This window comes from Cylas formicarius, unplaced genomic scaffold, assembly GCF_029955315.1.
Source record: "Cylas formicarius isolate icCylForm1 unplaced genomic scaffold, icCylForm1.1 PGA_scaffold_7__23_contigs__length_41026272, whole genome shotgun sequence".
Classification (NCBI taxonomy): Eukaryota; Metazoa; Arthropoda; class Insecta; order Coleoptera; family Brentidae; genus Cylas; species Cylas formicarius.
The window spans coordinates 27,345,027-27,361,796 of NW_026844352.1; the positions used below are offsets into that span (position 1 = coordinate 27,345,027).

The window sequence follows — 16,770 nt, forward strand, 5'->3', positions numbered from 1 at the left end:
CACTTAAGTCTCAAGTATTAAACTTAAACTAAGAGCTTTAAAAAGTTGGCAACTCTTATAGAATTCATTTCATTTATTATATTTTGCAGGTTTTCTAAAAGATTTTATTAATTGTTGATTTTAGAAAAAATCAATAAATGTGGATGTCATGGATGAATAATATTAAAACTTTTTTTTATTAATGACAAAATTTCTTTTATAATATCAGTCAATTTATGCTAAAGTATAATAATATGTGACAAAACAAAATATCAGTCAAGTAACAACGAATTCGAAAGGATAAATAGGGCTATTTACTAATGGTTAAGATAAAATCTGGTACACACTGCCACATTATCGGAGCTATTAAGAGAGAGATTCAAGCGCTTAGATATTAAGTTAGAAAGAAACGGCATAAAACTACTTTTAAAACAAAATCAATAATCGAAAACCTGCAATATTTTTTATACCCACTAGGTAAATTTAATTATAGGTAAATTTTTGTAACGTTGTTTCGTCCATATCTCGGTTAAATTTAAATTTAAATGAGTTTAAAATTAAATGCGTTACCTATGTCCATTATAATACAACTGAGAGACGGGTAAATTCTGTCTTACATTATGTGTTTACTCTGCCTCTGTTTTGAGATACATACATTTACGTCAAATAACGACAATATTATCTAAATAACTTGTAAGTTCATTCGTCAAAAAATCTCTTTCGTTGGTTTAAAGTAGAAAACTCGATTGTAATTACATTTTTTTGAAAAATTTTACCGTCTGAACAAGGTTAGATCGAACCGTCGGTTCGGCCCGAAGTGAGCCGAACGCAAAGGTTTAATAAGTTTATTATATATTTGCTTTATATATTTATTAAAATGGATCAAAATATTTCCGACGAATAATGTGACTAACGCATTCTTTTATTTTGATTGATTAACCTACATGTATTTATCCTATCAAGAAATGCTTTACGAAGAATAAATTTATTGAATTTTGTGAGAAAGTTATTCGCAGCGTGCGCCGTTTCAGGCTGTAGTCGTTTCGTCAAAAGTATCCGGTCGAGTAAATCTTGTGAAGTGATTACGAAAATATTAAGTTTGTAACTATTATTTTTGTTTATATAATTCGGAGAACGTTTTCAAAATAGTAATGAACGGACTGGAAATTACCAAAGAGTTAAAAAGTGACATCGAATCAAATCAAAATCAGTTACAAAATGCTATTCAAAATCATCAGGTAAGTTTTCGACTTATTTTTTTTCCTCACGTCTACTTTCCGATCAACTCACGACAGCGCGTGGCTGTGTATGTATCGAATAAGGACAAAACATTAAACAATATTATAGAACTTCGCTGCCCTTTGTAAACTTTGTAAATGACTTTTAATATTTTTTTAGATACAAGTGAAAAAGATTAAGGACGACCCATATGTAAGTAATGCGACTTGTTTCTCCATGCGCAATGGCTATTATTTCCTATAAATCTTTTAGAATGACGAGTTGCTATTGGAAATTAAACGTGTTGAAGAACAAATTGTCTGCTTCGGATTTGAACAGGTGAGTCTAACGTAAAGTGCCCTTTTTGGGTATTTAGTAAACTAATGCTGGGGAAGTTTCTTTATTGCGTTTGAATGAATATATTTTAACAAACCATTTGCATGTAGCGCACTTTTAATTTGAGTTATCTGTCAAAAATTATAATTTACGCAAAGTTATTAAAGTATGGACATTGTCGGGCAGAAAGACAATGTGTATGGCATCATGTAGCTGATGATATTTGCGTTACTGTATTTTTGGCTTTGTTCAGGATTTATTTTTAAGACATTACATTAGACTTACGCATTAGACGCTTAATTTTTTAAATAATAATTTTTAGGTAATGCGTTTTGCAAAAAAAAGTATAGGTTTCTTCGTTTTTGACTTAGTTTTGTCGTAAAGGGACAATTATTATTAAACTCATGTTTGCGAAAATTGTTAGATTTTTTTTATAATTTAATTTGTAAAACTTCATTTATTTAAAAGAAAATGCCCCTGTAATGCTTAATTCTAACCTAAAAGTTCAGTGTAAAAGCGCTTGAATAATAATTATGTATATTTTATTTTTAAACAAAAAGCAAAGGAATGTTTAATTATGTACGTATTTTAGTTTTGAGTTACCAGAAAAGTCTGAAGTTAATTTGCTGATTCTACTCAGAACTTGACGCTCTCTGTTTAAAGGAATCAAGGATTCACTTATGTACGATAGATATTTTTAATAAACCTGCACACAGTGAACTTCTGCACTGAGGCGTCCCCTTTCTCGCGTAATGTTAGAATTTTTATTGAACATTAGAATAAACTTATTTTGTGTATATGAATTGACGTTAAAATGTTCTTTTAACTATAGAAAAGCTTATTAAAGAGATTGAGGGAAGAATACAATGCTCATCAAAAGTCATTAAAAAATAGCATTGCAAAAACTGCTTTAGAAGAGAGAAGGTTCAATCTATCAAGTGCACTGAGCAGAGCTAGAAAGCAACACATGTAAGTAAGATGCCTGGTCAAAAAATTTTGTATTAAACGATTTTTTTTTAAAGAACAGTTACACGATCCTCATCAGCAAATTCTATTTCTGATGAGTCCGAAGGCAAGCAATCTATACATTCGTCGCCTGAGCATCAACTCAATCCCGTTCGACCCCATGACATTAGCCAGGCCAAATTTCTTAATTATTTCTCACTGGCCACCCATGAGGTTTTCCGGGAAATGCAAAATAAACGTGCCGAAAGGAAGAGGCGAAGTACAGCAAATCCACACTTTTTGTATGGGAACAAGGGTTGGGATTTTTTCGGACCAACCACAGTAGGTTATCAATTTAGTTTCAGCTGTGATAGAAAGTTGATGGTGGCTAAATAATGACTGAAGCCACTATTTCGTTTTACAGAAACGTAAACGTAGTGCCTTCCTAACGCAACCAATTTCACCCCCAAACACCCGACAGGCGACCAGAAAAAGGCAAGAGCGAGTGTCTCCAACTGTTGGTTCAAAATTGCCCTCTACAAATGATGATCAAAAGGGTACCGATAAATTTTGTGTGAATGGAGGTTGCATATCTTCTCCCGTACCATTCGGCAGTAATGTCGACCTTAAATCTGTAAATTCGTTTCCAATTCCAAACTTACCTAGCGGGTTAATTATCGAGAGAGTTAGTCCCTGTAGCAATTCCCCAGATTCCAAATCGTGCATTATTTGCAAACAACCTGGTAAGTTATTCTATTTATCAAATTTTGTGGGACCTTATTAAGGAACTTTACTCAAACTTATTAATATTTGAGGCTAGTTACAAAACGAATATAATAAATTTAATAATAAATAGTTCAGAATATCAGCTTATATTAAAATTGTAAGTTGGGCGAATTATTAGGTAATGACATTCCTTTAAATTAAAGCAATCTGAAGTATAATTACTATACCAAATACTGTTTCTATTGTTGTTACTATTTATTAACATTAATAGGGGATAAAATATGAAAACAGAAACAGTAATGTACTCAGTGCATTGACTATCCGAATGGAACTTGATATTAGAATGTTTTAGTTCTGCGAAAATCAGTATATGATTAATTACTTTTTGTGTCCTAGGGAAACATAAAAAATTAGTTGCCTTGCCGTGTGCATGGTTTTACAAAATTCGAACATAGATAAAATTAAAGAGTTATTCCTAGAGAACTTTCATGAGTAACTCTCTGTCTGCATTTTTTTCTGATAAAAAAACACCACTTCAATTTCAGGTGCTTTGACAATATGTGAAAGATGCTCAAATGGTTTTCACGTAAGTTGTCACAACCGACCTCTCACTCAAACGCCTAGACAATGCCCCAAATGTATTTTGAAAGAAAAACGAACTATCGGAGCTTTAAATGTGCCTTCAGGGATGAGCGTATCCTATGTACCTTCAACAGAGTATACCGGTTAGATTGTCTTCTTACCAAACACGTTTATTATAAAAAAAAATTTCAGAAAAACTTAATCTCAAAAAGGAATTAGAAGAGAAACGGCAACACTTGTCAGCAGAGTTGACCCAACTGCAAAACCGTCACTCTCAACTTACAATCTCGCTAAGAAATCAGCAGTCTGAACAGGAAAAACTGTTGATGAATCAGCAATCGACGGAAGCTAAAGTCAGTCAAATTCTGCAGTTCATAGATAAAATAAAAAATTGCAGCCCCAACGAAGAAAACGGCTCTTTATAACATTAATTTGAAGGGCTTTAGAGTAAAGGTTAAGCCCATGACGAAACTTTATTATATGGTTCTTCAGCTGAAGGCAACTTGTTAAAAATGTTAAGTTTGTATTGTATTGGTCAACTTAAATAGTTTTGTAGATATTAATCCATTTTATTATTACACTTTTTTTTTTAATTTGAACGTTTTTTTTTTCCTATAATTGTAAACTCTTTTAGCCTGATTTATTGAAAGGTGCTATAATTTTTCACAAAAGTAATGATGCTAATAACCTGAAATAGGTCGAAGTCAAACATTTGTGAAGGGTGTGGTTTAAACTTTTTGAATAATTGTGCGATGTTTGTTGAGATTCAGGTAACTCATTTATTAAATAACAATGACTCACATGCGGGTTATCTAGCCAACAGATACCTGTATGCTCGAGTATTCGCATGTTCATTTGCGCATCAACGCGAATCAGGTAAACTAAGCCTGAACGAATCCTTTTGGTATATCTTTTGCTTTATGCATCTGTCTCGGCTGGTGCCCCCGATCCTATATTTGCCGCTCTTTGTAGCTGTTCCCAAAAACATCGGCGTAACTGCAAAACGATTTTTTTTTTCAGAAGGATAAAACAATTAACATATTTTAGAATATTGTCTTGGAAAATATAGGTCTTGTCAACCAGATAAATAAGCTTCTTAAGAAAATATAAGTGCACTTTCGTTAAAAATTTGCAGTTACGTCCTTGTTTTTCCTGTTCCTGCTCTTGCGACTAGGCACCATTGCTAAGCTTAGTCGTCATAGTACTTATCATAGATTATAAAAGTAGTTGGTTGGTACTCGTTTGATCTGAAGTGAGGATCATGGATAATAGAAGTCCTTTTGTGTTAAGTTACGATTTTCGCTATTCCATACTCATAGAAAATTCTTCCGACCGCTCTGATAGAAAATGAGGTAGAATATGTATGTTGAAATAAACAACTGCGGTCGATCCTAGCAGTCGAGCCCAACATTTTTTGTGAAACGCATAATTGAATTGAATTGAACAACTGCGGTTATAATCCAAATATTTTTCCATTTTACGAATCTGAGTTATGATTGTAAAAGATGTTAAGAAATGTGTATTCTGGAACAATTGGAGCCCTGTTTTTTTTTATGTGTGTCTTTTACATTACCACTACAATACTTAAAGATACAATAGGGCTGAAAGCCAGCGCCCCTTCCCTGTTAAATACTTCTAGATTATTTAACTTAGATTTTTCCTACATATTGAACAATGAAGCAGTATGTGCAGGGGATGTGGTTGTTGTCATTGTCATCACATCTTACTGTGGCAATATAGACACTCGTAATTGGATAAGAGAAGCATTAAATGGAGACGACTTTGTAAGACTCAATATTAGAAAAATATTTCTGCTTGGAAAAGCTCCAGATAACAATTACATATTGCAGACTTCTGTTACAAAAGAATACAATAAATTTAAAGATACAGTGCAAGGCAATTTTTTGGAAGCATATAGAAATTTAACATACAAGCATGTAATGGGGCTAAAATGGGTGAATGAGTTTTGTTCCAATGCACAATATGTGATTAAAATGGACGATGATATAGTTTTCAATATTGAGAGGTTGAAAGAGTTGTTAAATTCTGTAAAAGAAGTTTCTAAATCGGAGTTCATTGCTGGTTATGTTTTAAATCATTATCAACCAATAAGAGAAGTTGGTAACAAGTGGTATGTAAGTAGACAAGAATATATAATGGATTACTATCCCAAATTTGTTTCTGGGTGGTTTTATATAACAAATCCCCAAACTGTTAGTAAAATTATCTCTCTCACATATACAATTAAATATTTTTGGATAGATGATATTTACATTACAGGGATTATTGCTAGTACTCTTAAAATCAAGAGGTTTGATATTAGTCAATATTTTACACCACATTCTGAATTTCTATACTGCTGCATGGAAGATGTTAAAAACAAAGTAGGTTGCGATTTTATTATAGGCCCTAATGGAGGCAATGAAATTTTGATTTTTACATTTAACAAGAAGATGAAGCTATGCAAAGGCAATTGCCAAAGGAGAAGAAAGTCCTTCAACAAAACCTGTGTTGTCAACAAACATGTTTATTTGGAAAATGGGAAAGCAAAAGTAAAAACATATAACCTGAAATGAATAACCTAGAATAATGAAAGGTATGTACGGAGGTCTAAAATAAGGTGTGAAAATGTTAAACGCACTAACTCCAATTAACTTTGCTGAAAAATAACTTGAGGAAATGAAGAATACACAACATATTATTGAAGCCGGAAGTTATGAGAAACCAGTTTACTAACTGCTCTTAGATAAAAATCAAATCTTATCTAACATAAGATTTGCATAAGTTTGCTCAATAAATTTTGTTAATAATGTTTATTATTTTATTGATGTCTATTACCCAGAATTTGTTTTCATGTGTATTGTGCCAATAACAAAAAAGGTACAAATAATTGTTGTACACATAAGTATGTGTCAGTCTTACATAAGTAAATGCATTTTCAATTACATATAGTCGATTATAATGTAATAGGTAAAAGTTTACCCTTAACTTTCTACCATACATGAATCTTTTACAATCAATAGCAGTAAATCTCCAAAGCTTGAACTTAAAATGTATAATGTTTCTAGCAGAGATATGTGGTCATTATTCCCTAACCTTAAAAATTATAAATTTGAATAAGGTTCGTGTTTGTATTTTACAACCCAAACGTGGTCTATAATTTCTCCAAGTTTGTCGTCGGAAACCTAAAATAAAAATAAGGTAAACTGTTTGGCATAAATAGCCGCAAATTTGACTTACCTGTTCCCAATATAAATGTGTAGAGTTGTAAATTTTAAGTCTTGTATAACCATAATCTCTGCTTATAAAAGCAGACCAAATGGGTCTTGTGTCATTAAAGTTTTCTCTTCCCTCTTTGCAACCTGCAGAACCTGTTGTAAAATGAATAGGAGCCTTTGGATTAACATAAGGTTGTTCAAAACTGCCATTATAGACCTATAGTTTTACATATAAATTAATAGTATTACTATAATGCTAACGTTATTATAACTTACAGTATAATTGTAGATAGGCCATAATCTTTCATAAGAATGTTCATGTGCCCAAATTTCTAAGTCGACACCATAATTGTAAAACAATTTTTCTAAACCAAACCAACGGAGAAATGGTAATCCAATTCTAGTAAATGTGGCATGATTAGTACAATCATCAGTGTTTGAATTGCTGCAATACATTGGACGATGGCCTACCACAATGATCCATGGATGCTTTTTCCTAGAATTTTTAATATCAACATGTCCAATGCAAATTCTTATGCTTGTACCGATTTTCTGGTAAATTTGCTCGAATTAAATCTTCTTCAAGCCATTCATACTGAAAAACTAGAGGCTTTATTCCGTAATTTAAGAAATAATATACTTCGGTTGATATAGAAATAATATGTGCAGGGCCTATATCTATACTAAACATAAGAGATGCTGGTGATTCATGCATAGTAAACCTTTCACGATAATTACTAAAATTGCTAAAAAGACACAAATGAGCGATCTGGTAGATATTAAGTTAAATACATACTAAGCTTCTTCATGATTTCCCGGACATGTCATATAAGGCAAATATCCCGCTATGCTCTCTATTTGCCTCATAAATTCATCTCCAACTTCAGCATTATTCTGAAAAGGTTTTTTTTAGTAACGTAATTAAAAAATTTCAAAATGATTCTCCTTCCAACAATATTACAATAATACAATTTTATTAAATGATGAAAGCAAATCAATCATCAATTATTTATTTAATTTGAAGACAGTTTTACTTACACTATCCATATCATATGCAAAATCTCCAATATGCAAAACAGCATCATACAGTCCCCTCTGGGTCTCTTCCTGTAATCTTGCCAAAGATTGGGCGTTTTCATTACCCATATCCCCATAAATTACCAAATTTGGAGACCATTGATCATCTTCGGGTGGTGTTTTAAACCAAAAAGTGTTTGACCAACCTTTCTCACTTCCACAATGATATACTATAAAACTTGAAAACTAAATTGAACCATTAAAAATGACACAAAACTTACAATATTTGCTATTACTAGATAAATTATCCAGCAATACTCTGTGTATGTACTGTGTATGTTTTGAATATCCACCATCTACAAATATTTTGGAAGAACCATTTACTTTTAAAACAAGACCATCAATGCCATATTCGACAATTGACTCCGTATTATTAAAAGTAGACCATGTTACTACAATCTGTTTTGTAGTTCGTCCGTATGAGATATGTATTTGTTCCGGTTGAAAATAGAGAACTTGACTAAATGTGTAATGCAGTTGCACAAGAAAAAAGGTTGTAACAATTAAAGTACTGTACGAACCCATGGCAAAATCGAATTAAAACCGAGATTTTCTCGAGTTGTTAATCGTCTTCAAATCTGTATAAAAATATTTTAAATAACGAAAATAAGCACCCATGGTAATATTCGGATTAGGTCAAGCTAGGTCAGTTCGGAATAATATTGATAATAAAGTCGAAAACAATTTTCATAAAATAATAGATAAGAGCAATTAATTGCTTAAGAGTTTATTTTTCGACTCATAACCTATAAACTTTATGGTTCTCCTCTTTTACTTCTATTGACCATATTTACTAAGATAATTGGGTCACATCATTACATTAATACCAAAATCAGGATTGTATTGGTTATAATAATGCAATGCCCATAAAACTTTTTCTAAAACCATAGTCCCACCAGGGATTTATTTCCGACATGCAGGTAGCATGGCAGTGACGTCCGGTGATGAAATAATTGTTGTTATGATAACTTTTACAACAAACATTTCAGCTGAAAGGGAAATTTTCATTATGGCGTCTATGTCATTTTGGGAAACATACAGACGAATTGAAGAAGAGCATTGCACGCGGCAGTTTAACCTCCGTTCGCTCCTAGCAGAATCCGTTATATTCGTCCCAAAAACCTTGGTATCGGTCTTTTTTCGTATGACTCTGTTTCGACAGTGTTTGGTGTTCGTTTTTAAGTGTTTAAGTTCTGCCGGCGTAGCTGTTAACCGTTCACGCCGGTAGGGGTCCCGATGGTCCGTAGTATTAGCGGAAGCGGGGGTATGGCGGTTTTTTTGGTATCGGTCATTGATTTTTTGTTAGCTGAGCAAATATTGATTATATTTCTTCTTTGCACGTGTTGGTCTCTGACCAAAAGCGAAAATCCTCAACGGAAGTCGGCAATGGGCAAATGATCCTAGCAGTCTCTCCCAATAGTAATTATAAATGTATCAATTTACTTGTACTGTATACATTATTTCAAGGTGCCAAATTTTATATGAGTCCCTCATTGCTGCCAATATTGTTGCATCTATTAGTGGTCATTCAGTTCTTTTCTATCTTAACTCCTTTTTGCCTAAAAATTTAATAAGATCTGGACATATTTTGCTGCAATAAAAATCCCGTATCCAAAATTATTGACGATCTGCCGACGGCCATGATTATTATTGAATGGTCATTGGTTACTTTTTAGTTAGTTGGGTTCTTTCTTTCTTCTTTACTTCTAATGGCCACCACTGCATAAGGTCATTCGGCCAGCTTACACAATTTTTCACATTATTCAGTTATCCTAAAGAATGCCTTCTTAAGAGAAGGGTCTGGACCAATCCATCATCCTCCAGGTTTTTGTTTTTTACTTATACAAAAACGGAAACTTCTAAATAAATTGTCATAAATTGACGACCGATTCTTCAAACGGCTCCAGCAATTAACTTGTATGGGTTATTCGATCCCATCCGGCCTGGTTACCAGCGTGAAATAGGACATTCGGAAACCGTATTTACATACACCCCGCGGAATTACACATCACAAATCCGTGTACATCCACGTAAGACGAACACTATTTCCCAAACTTATACGCACTACATCTCTATCACTTCCGATAACGAATGAATATAAGTAACAATATTTTCTTTAAACGACACTAATTTCGACCGATTTCTATAAATTTTTTGGCACCGGGCAAGAGCAACGTCCGCCATGTGCAATGGTTCCATCGAAAGTAACTACTTTCGATGGAACTACTAACTAGTTGGGTTAGATCTTAAATTTCGTACGCATGTTGAATGAACCTTCTCAACAATTTTTGCATAGGAAAATTCATCGCGTATGTCTGTTATCTGCGAACAATCATTCTGGCCAAACTGTTTGTGCAACGCGCGAAGAAGAATTTAGAAAAAGATCTTTGGAGTTTGGAGGCTTATTCTCTGTTTTATAAGAAGGGCGCGAGGCCATTTAGGAATATAATACCATAACATTTTTTTATAAATATTCATATGCAATTCTGTTTGTTATGGACGACTAGTTTGGCTTGATATGGTAAATACATGATATATTTTGTATCTTTAGAGAAGTGTACGTGTAGTTGCGTACTTATAAATTTGGGTTATGTTTCGAATTTGGCTTGTTTCAGGAGGATGTCACCAAATTGACCAAGGAGGAATTTCTGAAGTTTTTAAACTGTCCCCAGTCCTCTTCACAACCCATAAGCTTCACAATTTTTGGACCCAACAATCAATTAATAAATCTTACAAAGCAAGGTGGTTTATATAAAGCTTGTGGTATTGAATTAGAAGAAAACACAATTAATAATATAGTACTGAGAATTCCTTTGCCAAAAATAAATTTTACAGGTAATATGCTTTGTACTAATTAGTTTAAATCCACTATTTCATTTGAAACCACATTTTTAGGCCTATCTTTGAAAGAATTAGCGGGACAATTTGAAACTCAATTGGCCATAACAAAAAGGAAAAAGCATAATGCTGTAGTATCACAATTTAGTAGAAACTTGAACAAAAAAAAAATTGCTTTGGCAAATCCAACTGGTAAAAACAAACTAAAAAGCAGTATAATGGATACATCTCATAAAGAAATGAAGGGTGATTCAAAAGATCACCAAAATTTTATACTACATAGTCTATTATCAAACAAACCAACTTATTATTTGAGTTTCCCTCGGGTTAAGCATCCAGAAGATGGAAGATTAAATTATGCCTTTGAGACCCTTGTAAAAGACATTAAGAATATGAAACTTCCATCAGCTTCATGGAAAATTAAAGTCATTGTAAGAAATAATAAAATCTCTGCAATAATTTTTACAAATAAGTGTGTTTTGGAACGGACTGTCACTTTTAGTGCTAAAAGTGAACTGTTTGAAATTGTTATTGAAAACAAACCTGCTATATTATTAGGTTGCCCACCAACTGTTGAGTGTATCAATGATATTGAAGTGCTTTTAAATATTATTCATACTATTAGTGCTAACAATCCAATGGTATTTTATAAGTAGTAAATTATTATGTTAAATGTAAGAATTTTGAATAATCTGTAAGTGTAATTTCCAATAAAAATTATGTATTCTTTGTTGTGGTCCTGGCAATTGATATCTCCTAAAATAATTAAAAGGAAAATATTTAAAGGTATTAAGCCGGATATTGCTACTTGATTACTACTATTAATTTGTTGAAACAATTTTAAAAGTTTTCTAGTGGTAAGAGAAAATACATTAATAAAATAAACAAAATTTATGATCCAGATTATAAAAAACAATTTACAATTTTACCATAATAAATGTGCAAATACATGAATAATTATTTAAATTTAATTTATGTACATCTTAATTTGAAAATATATAATGAAATAGATTACTTTAAACAAATACACATTACTTATTTACAGGTTTTATGGGATAACAATTAAGAAAAAAATTGCATTGGTTCAAAGTCCCTGGATCAAGGATCACTGTTTGACCTTAATCCTTTGAGATTCCGAATGTTCCATTTTAGGGACAGACTGTTGTAAGTTAATTTTATTCAAGAAACCGTGAATTTGAGCTCTGTATTCTTCAGGATACTTCTTGAAGTGTCCAACATGGGGAGATTTTTCAAACAATTTCCAGTAAACCTAAAATATATAGAATTTCATACATTGCATTCACAGAATTATAAACAATATCCTTCACAACTGTGATCAATCTAAAAATTAAAACAACATTTTTTGAGGTACCTTTATCCCCATGCTTTCCCAGTTTTCCTTTACTCTCTTGTTGGAAATTTCAGTTCCAATAGGATCTGTTTCACTAAGCAAAAATAATGCCGGAGCTTTTACCAAGTTCGTATGGAACATTTGACTTGATCTTATATAATGCCTCGTTGCAACCTTGTCAAATGTTTGCATATGATATCTATACAAAAAGAAAAATTTAATAAATATTCAAAATATAAATTTGACCATGGTAGCATTCATAACATACACTGGAGAATCTTTGATGTCTACAGTATCTACACACTTCTGATGGAACATTAGACGTTGAATGAAATTTTTAGTTTTTCTGTCTAGGAAGACAATCTTATTAGAAAAAAAACTATAATATTTTAAATGTCTTTGAGCTTACTACAATGAAACTTCATCAATTCTCACAGACCGTTTGACCCCTATATGATCAAAGAATGTATAGAAAAGTTGTGATACGATTTTTATATATACCTAGGCACTATGTACAATGAACTTTAAAATAAATTCTCCTCAAAAATAAAATCAGAATTAAATTTAACGTAAAAAGTCTTATTTTTGATCTACAGAATAAGTATAAAATTTGGGGTAAGTTATAAAAAAAATCATATATTTCTTTTAACTATTTTTTCTACTTATCCGTGAACCTTGGCGAGAAAATTCGGATGGCCCATTTTCACCTAAAGTTGAAAATATTGGAAAATTTGGTTGTACACTAATGACTAATAGGCGAAGGAAAAACTTACAATATATATTGACCCAAAGCGTTGGCCATCAATTTATTCCTGGGAAAAACTGCTGGTGGTACTCCTTTGTGTATTTCAGTAACATCAGCAGCACTGTCCCAAATTTGGCCCGCTATTCGGTCAAGAATGCGTTTATACTGGTGCTGTTTGTGGGCCATTTTTACCATTACCTCGCCCCATAGGTATCCGCCGACCGAAAAACCGTGCAAAATTATTGGGTTAAGAGTTTGGTTCTTATCCAGGAACTTTAAAATATCGGATGCAACAACCTGGGTTCCTTTTACGGGCCACAAAAACTGCCAAGGATTAACGCTGACGTTTAAAACGTCAAAACCTTTTTCGATATATATCTCGGCATATTTGTAGGTATGTTTCTTTTTCGCCATCAGCCATGAAAGCAAAACTACCAGAGGCTTGTCGTCAACGTTTTCTAATTTAAAATCGGTGACTTTAGTGTTTTTCTTTTCATTTGACAACAATGACATATTTTTCGATACTTCTAGGCAAGATATATTTCTAACTGGAATAATCATAAAACCCTAAAAACCATTAAGCAATTATTTCGTTTAGTTGCATTTACTACTTCTATTTCATTTAAAACCGAGTTGGCTGCTACAATATAATTTGCAAGGTCGAGTGGAAGAAGTTTGTTTTTCTGCCTTAAAATTGAAATTTAACCGAGTTCTATATGTGTGATTTTTTATCGTCGACACACTATATACCTAGTACGCATTCACCCAACATTAACAAGATGTTCTATGACGCAGGTGATTGACGACATTTCGATCGTGTGCGACAAAAAATGTCTTCTTTATCTACACAATATGTACAGACTGTCGTCTCAATTTAGATGGATACCAGCCAGAGTATATATTATCAATATTGAGAGCTGTTGTACTGGTTTTAATTTTAAGAGAAAATGGCAGGTTGATAGGAAAAATTCAAATCCCATTAAAATGTACGCCTATATATAAATTTTGTTCTCGTGTAACGCGACCTACCTTCAGCAAATTATACAATAAAAAGTATTGGCTCTACTTTATTTTTTGTTTTCCTTTAAATTATATTTTATCAATTAAATAATCGTAATGTCTATTTTATAATTTCTTATTTTTTACTACTTTCCTGGACAAAAAAAAATTATTAGGTAAAGCATTTTACAATGAAAGTTTAGATAATTATATCTGCTTTTTTAGATAACATTTTTATCAGCTGATGCGTTACGTTGCTCAAGGGTCTGGTCGAGCTCTAGTTTTATTACGTTGCAGATGCAATTTTTTAATTTGTTGCCGTCAAAATTCAAAAATGCCACCAGAATAAAGACGGTACTCAAAAGAGAGTTACTACAATTTTTCTTTTTTCAAAATATATGTTTTAATCATTTCCATCACTACGGGCATGGTATTGCAAAAATAGACATTAGAGACTAAAATAATAGCTCTTCAAAAAATGGTTGTTTTATTTAAGATAACTAGGCCAGTAACACAAGCTACTACAGTTATCAGCATATATGTAACTTTTTTTATAACAACTTCACAGTAATTTTCATTGTAGTATCAAATTTATTAGTATTTGTAGTTACAGAAACATTACCTTCTAGAATTGTATGGTTTGTGTGACAGGTCCCTACTGTAGTCCGTTTTTATTGCATGCATGAGAAGTTACCAAGTGAGAAACATTAAAGATTTTTTTATATTTGGCAAATGGCGGGTTTTAAGGTGTAAGGTGTTTTAAATGAATATTTGCAATTTTGAATCATGTTTAATCTGATTTAATCTGACTTTTTAGGTACTGGCATATTCTTTAATATTTCAGAAAACCTTCAATAAAGATTTTTCGGCAGCTATTTTATAGTTTAGGAATAAGGCGCATTTAAACTTACCAACAGAATTTTTGGAGACCTCTTCATATGTTCTCGATTCAAATTTTGTAGCTTATTTTTAAGAAAAAGACATGTCTTTGCGAAAGCCATTTCCAAAGATTAGGAAAACTATAAACAAAACAAGTAGATAATATCGTCGGTAAATATCTTACAAAGTTATAATATAACGAATGTCCTATCCTATTTGCTAACTGATTATAGAACAAATGAGTCGTTTTTATATCTAGCTGATGAACGACATCATTAAAACGTTCAAATTATTAAGGTTTTTGTAATAAGTAGGTGCCAAAGTACAATTTCGATAAAAGTAATCATTTTTAAACCTAATCTAAAAGCAATGTTTTTTATATTTTATATAATATAATAACATATAAAAATACCTTGGACTTCTCAGTTCAATATACGTTTTCATTAAATAAGGTATCGAATATATTATATTATCATATATTTTACATTATTATAAGCTAACTTTTAATACCTTATTATTGTGTTCGACTCGCACAGCGCTCGGTGTTTCACAGATCTTTTACAAAGTTTATTGCCAAAATTGTAGGTTAGAGTCCGGATATTTCAGATATTTTCCCAATTTTTACATAACCGAGATATGAGAAAATTGAAGTAATTTTTTGGTTATAAAAAAAATTCTGTTTATTTTATAGTTTATTATATAGTTTTATTTTTTTACAAACATTCTGATTCAAACTTTTTGAGTTTCATCTTCCGCATTTACGTCATCAAATTTAAATTTCAGTTAAGTTACTTAAAGCGCCATATTTTGCACTTTTGAGGCGTTATTTTTTCAAAGTAGGCTCCAACGATCTTGTTTGAAATTATTATTTTAGGACCATGATATGACCCTCTCTGACATTTTTATACATAAACACTTCATAACTACTGAAATGTTATTTTAATATTAAAATAAATGAAGTCTAAAAAAAAGTTTCAACTATTTATGGCGAACGGCGAAGGACGATATACACACGATATAGTTTGGAATAAATAAGATTATATATAAGATATTGCTCAAGAAACATATCCGACAAATATTTTACACATTTTACATTAAATTTTTGATTAATTGAATGTAAGGGATATTATTTTAATATAAGGGATATAATAGCTTTGTTCCAAGCACAGTGAGAAACCGGTTTGGAATTGTAAATTCTTGTCACTCAACTAATTTTTTGATACGATGAATGTTTCTTAACTGACAAAAATAATTTGAGTGACAAGTTTACAGTTTCAACCCGGTTTCTGACTGCGCTTGGAACAAAGCTATTATATACATATCGTAATTTACAACAACGGCATTGTACCCAGTGCGGACTTTAAACGTTTGAAAAACATACAAAATAATCGCCATTTAAGGTATTTTATACAGTTGTAAATAAAAATTTTATTGTATTAAATTATTTAAATCTCGCTCTATACCGAAAAGAACCTACCTTGCGAATCGAAATAAACTGAAGTTTATTATTTAAATTAACACACGCATGGATCAGACAATTCCAAATACACACACAATCGATGATTTTTTTACTTAATTAACTCCGTGTATCCAACTACCAGCAGCCGAGTAACCAATAAAGCGAATTAATGATGTTCAATAAAAAGTAATGAATATAATATACTCATTCTAACTTGGACTGTCAGACAGACACTCAGAAATCACGTGATATTTACGCTGTCAAGGTCAGACATCCGGAAACAGAGGGAGCCATAGATAACGGAATTGGTATGGGTAAACGACCCTTCCATAGAAAATAATCCAGAATTCAAAACTTAAAATATAACATCATTAAAGGTGACCAAGATGACTGGAAACTGAGAATAGCTTACATATGT

The 16,770-nt window shown here is 32.0% G+C and overlaps 5 protein-coding genes across 6 annotated transcripts; 3 read left to right on the top strand and 2 right to left on the bottom strand.

Annotated features, from left to right (window-relative positions):
• The first annotated feature begins 1,015 nt into the window (after positions 1-1,015).
• Positions 1,016-4,359, top strand: LOC132704407 (PHD finger protein 21A-like). 2 transcript variants are annotated; one of them, XM_060674391.1, is made up of 8 exons: positions 1,016-1,217; positions 1,378-1,410; positions 1,471-1,536; positions 2,366-2,502; positions 2,556-2,820; positions 2,903-3,221; positions 3,750-3,929; positions 3,979-4,359. In XM_060674391.1, the coding sequence occupies exons 1-8, from the start codon at positions 1,131-1,133 to the stop codon at positions 4,209-4,211; spliced, it is 1,320 nt and encodes a 439-aa protein (XP_060530374.1). In that variant the 5' UTR covers positions 1,016-1,130; the 3' UTR covers positions 4,212-4,359. The 2 variants fall into 2 exon arrangements, with proteins under 2 accessions (XP_060530374.1, XP_060530375.1); XM_060674392.1 differs by lacking the exons at positions 1,016-1,217; positions 1,378-1,410; positions 1,471-1,536 and adding an exon at positions 1,868-2,112.
• Positions 4,360-5,291: 932 nt separating this feature from the next.
• On the top strand, positions 5,292-6,362 carry LOC132705103 (beta-1,3-galactosyltransferase 5-like). The gene has a single exon (XM_060675536.1). The coding sequence runs from the start codon at positions 5,292-5,294 to the stop codon at positions 6,360-6,362; it is 1,071 nt and encodes a 356-aa protein (XP_060531519.1).
• Positions 6,363-6,609: 247 nt separating this feature from the next.
• Positions 6,610-9,062, bottom strand: LOC132705422 (acid phosphatase type 7-like). Its single transcript, XM_060676003.1, has 7 exons — positions 8,303-9,062; positions 8,043-8,251; positions 7,801-7,898; positions 7,550-7,750; positions 7,281-7,500; positions 7,027-7,221; positions 6,610-6,971 (listed from the first exon to the last, which is right to left on the bottom strand). The coding sequence occupies exons 1-7, from the start codon at positions 8,604-8,606 to the stop codon at positions 6,891-6,893; spliced, it is 1,308 nt and encodes a 435-aa protein (XP_060531986.1). The 5' UTR covers positions 8,607-9,062; the 3' UTR covers positions 6,610-6,890.
• Positions 9,063-10,332: 1,270 nt separating this feature from the next.
• LOC132705061 (uncharacterized) lies at positions 10,333-11,717 on the top strand. The gene is made up of 3 exons (XM_060675491.1): positions 10,333-10,602; positions 10,697-10,916; positions 10,977-11,717. The coding sequence occupies exons 1-3, from the start codon at positions 10,600-10,602 to the stop codon at positions 11,573-11,575; spliced, it is 822 nt and encodes a 273-aa protein (XP_060531474.1). The 5' UTR covers positions 10,333-10,599; the 3' UTR covers positions 11,576-11,717.
• A 78-nt stretch (positions 11,718-11,795) lies between these two features.
• Positions 11,796-16,612, bottom strand: LOC132705060 (transmembrane protein 53-like). Its single transcript, XM_060675490.1, has 5 exons — positions 16,371-16,612; positions 14,926-15,033; positions 13,044-13,582; positions 12,292-12,469; positions 11,796-12,189 (listed from the first exon to the last, which is right to left on the bottom strand). Exons 2-5 carry the CDS (start codon positions 15,013-15,015, stop codon positions 12,025-12,027), a joined length of 972 nt encoding a protein of 323 aa, XP_060531473.1. The 5' UTR covers positions 15,016-15,033; positions 16,371-16,612; the 3' UTR covers positions 11,796-12,024.
• Between the last annotated feature and the right edge of the window lie 158 nt (positions 16,613-16,770).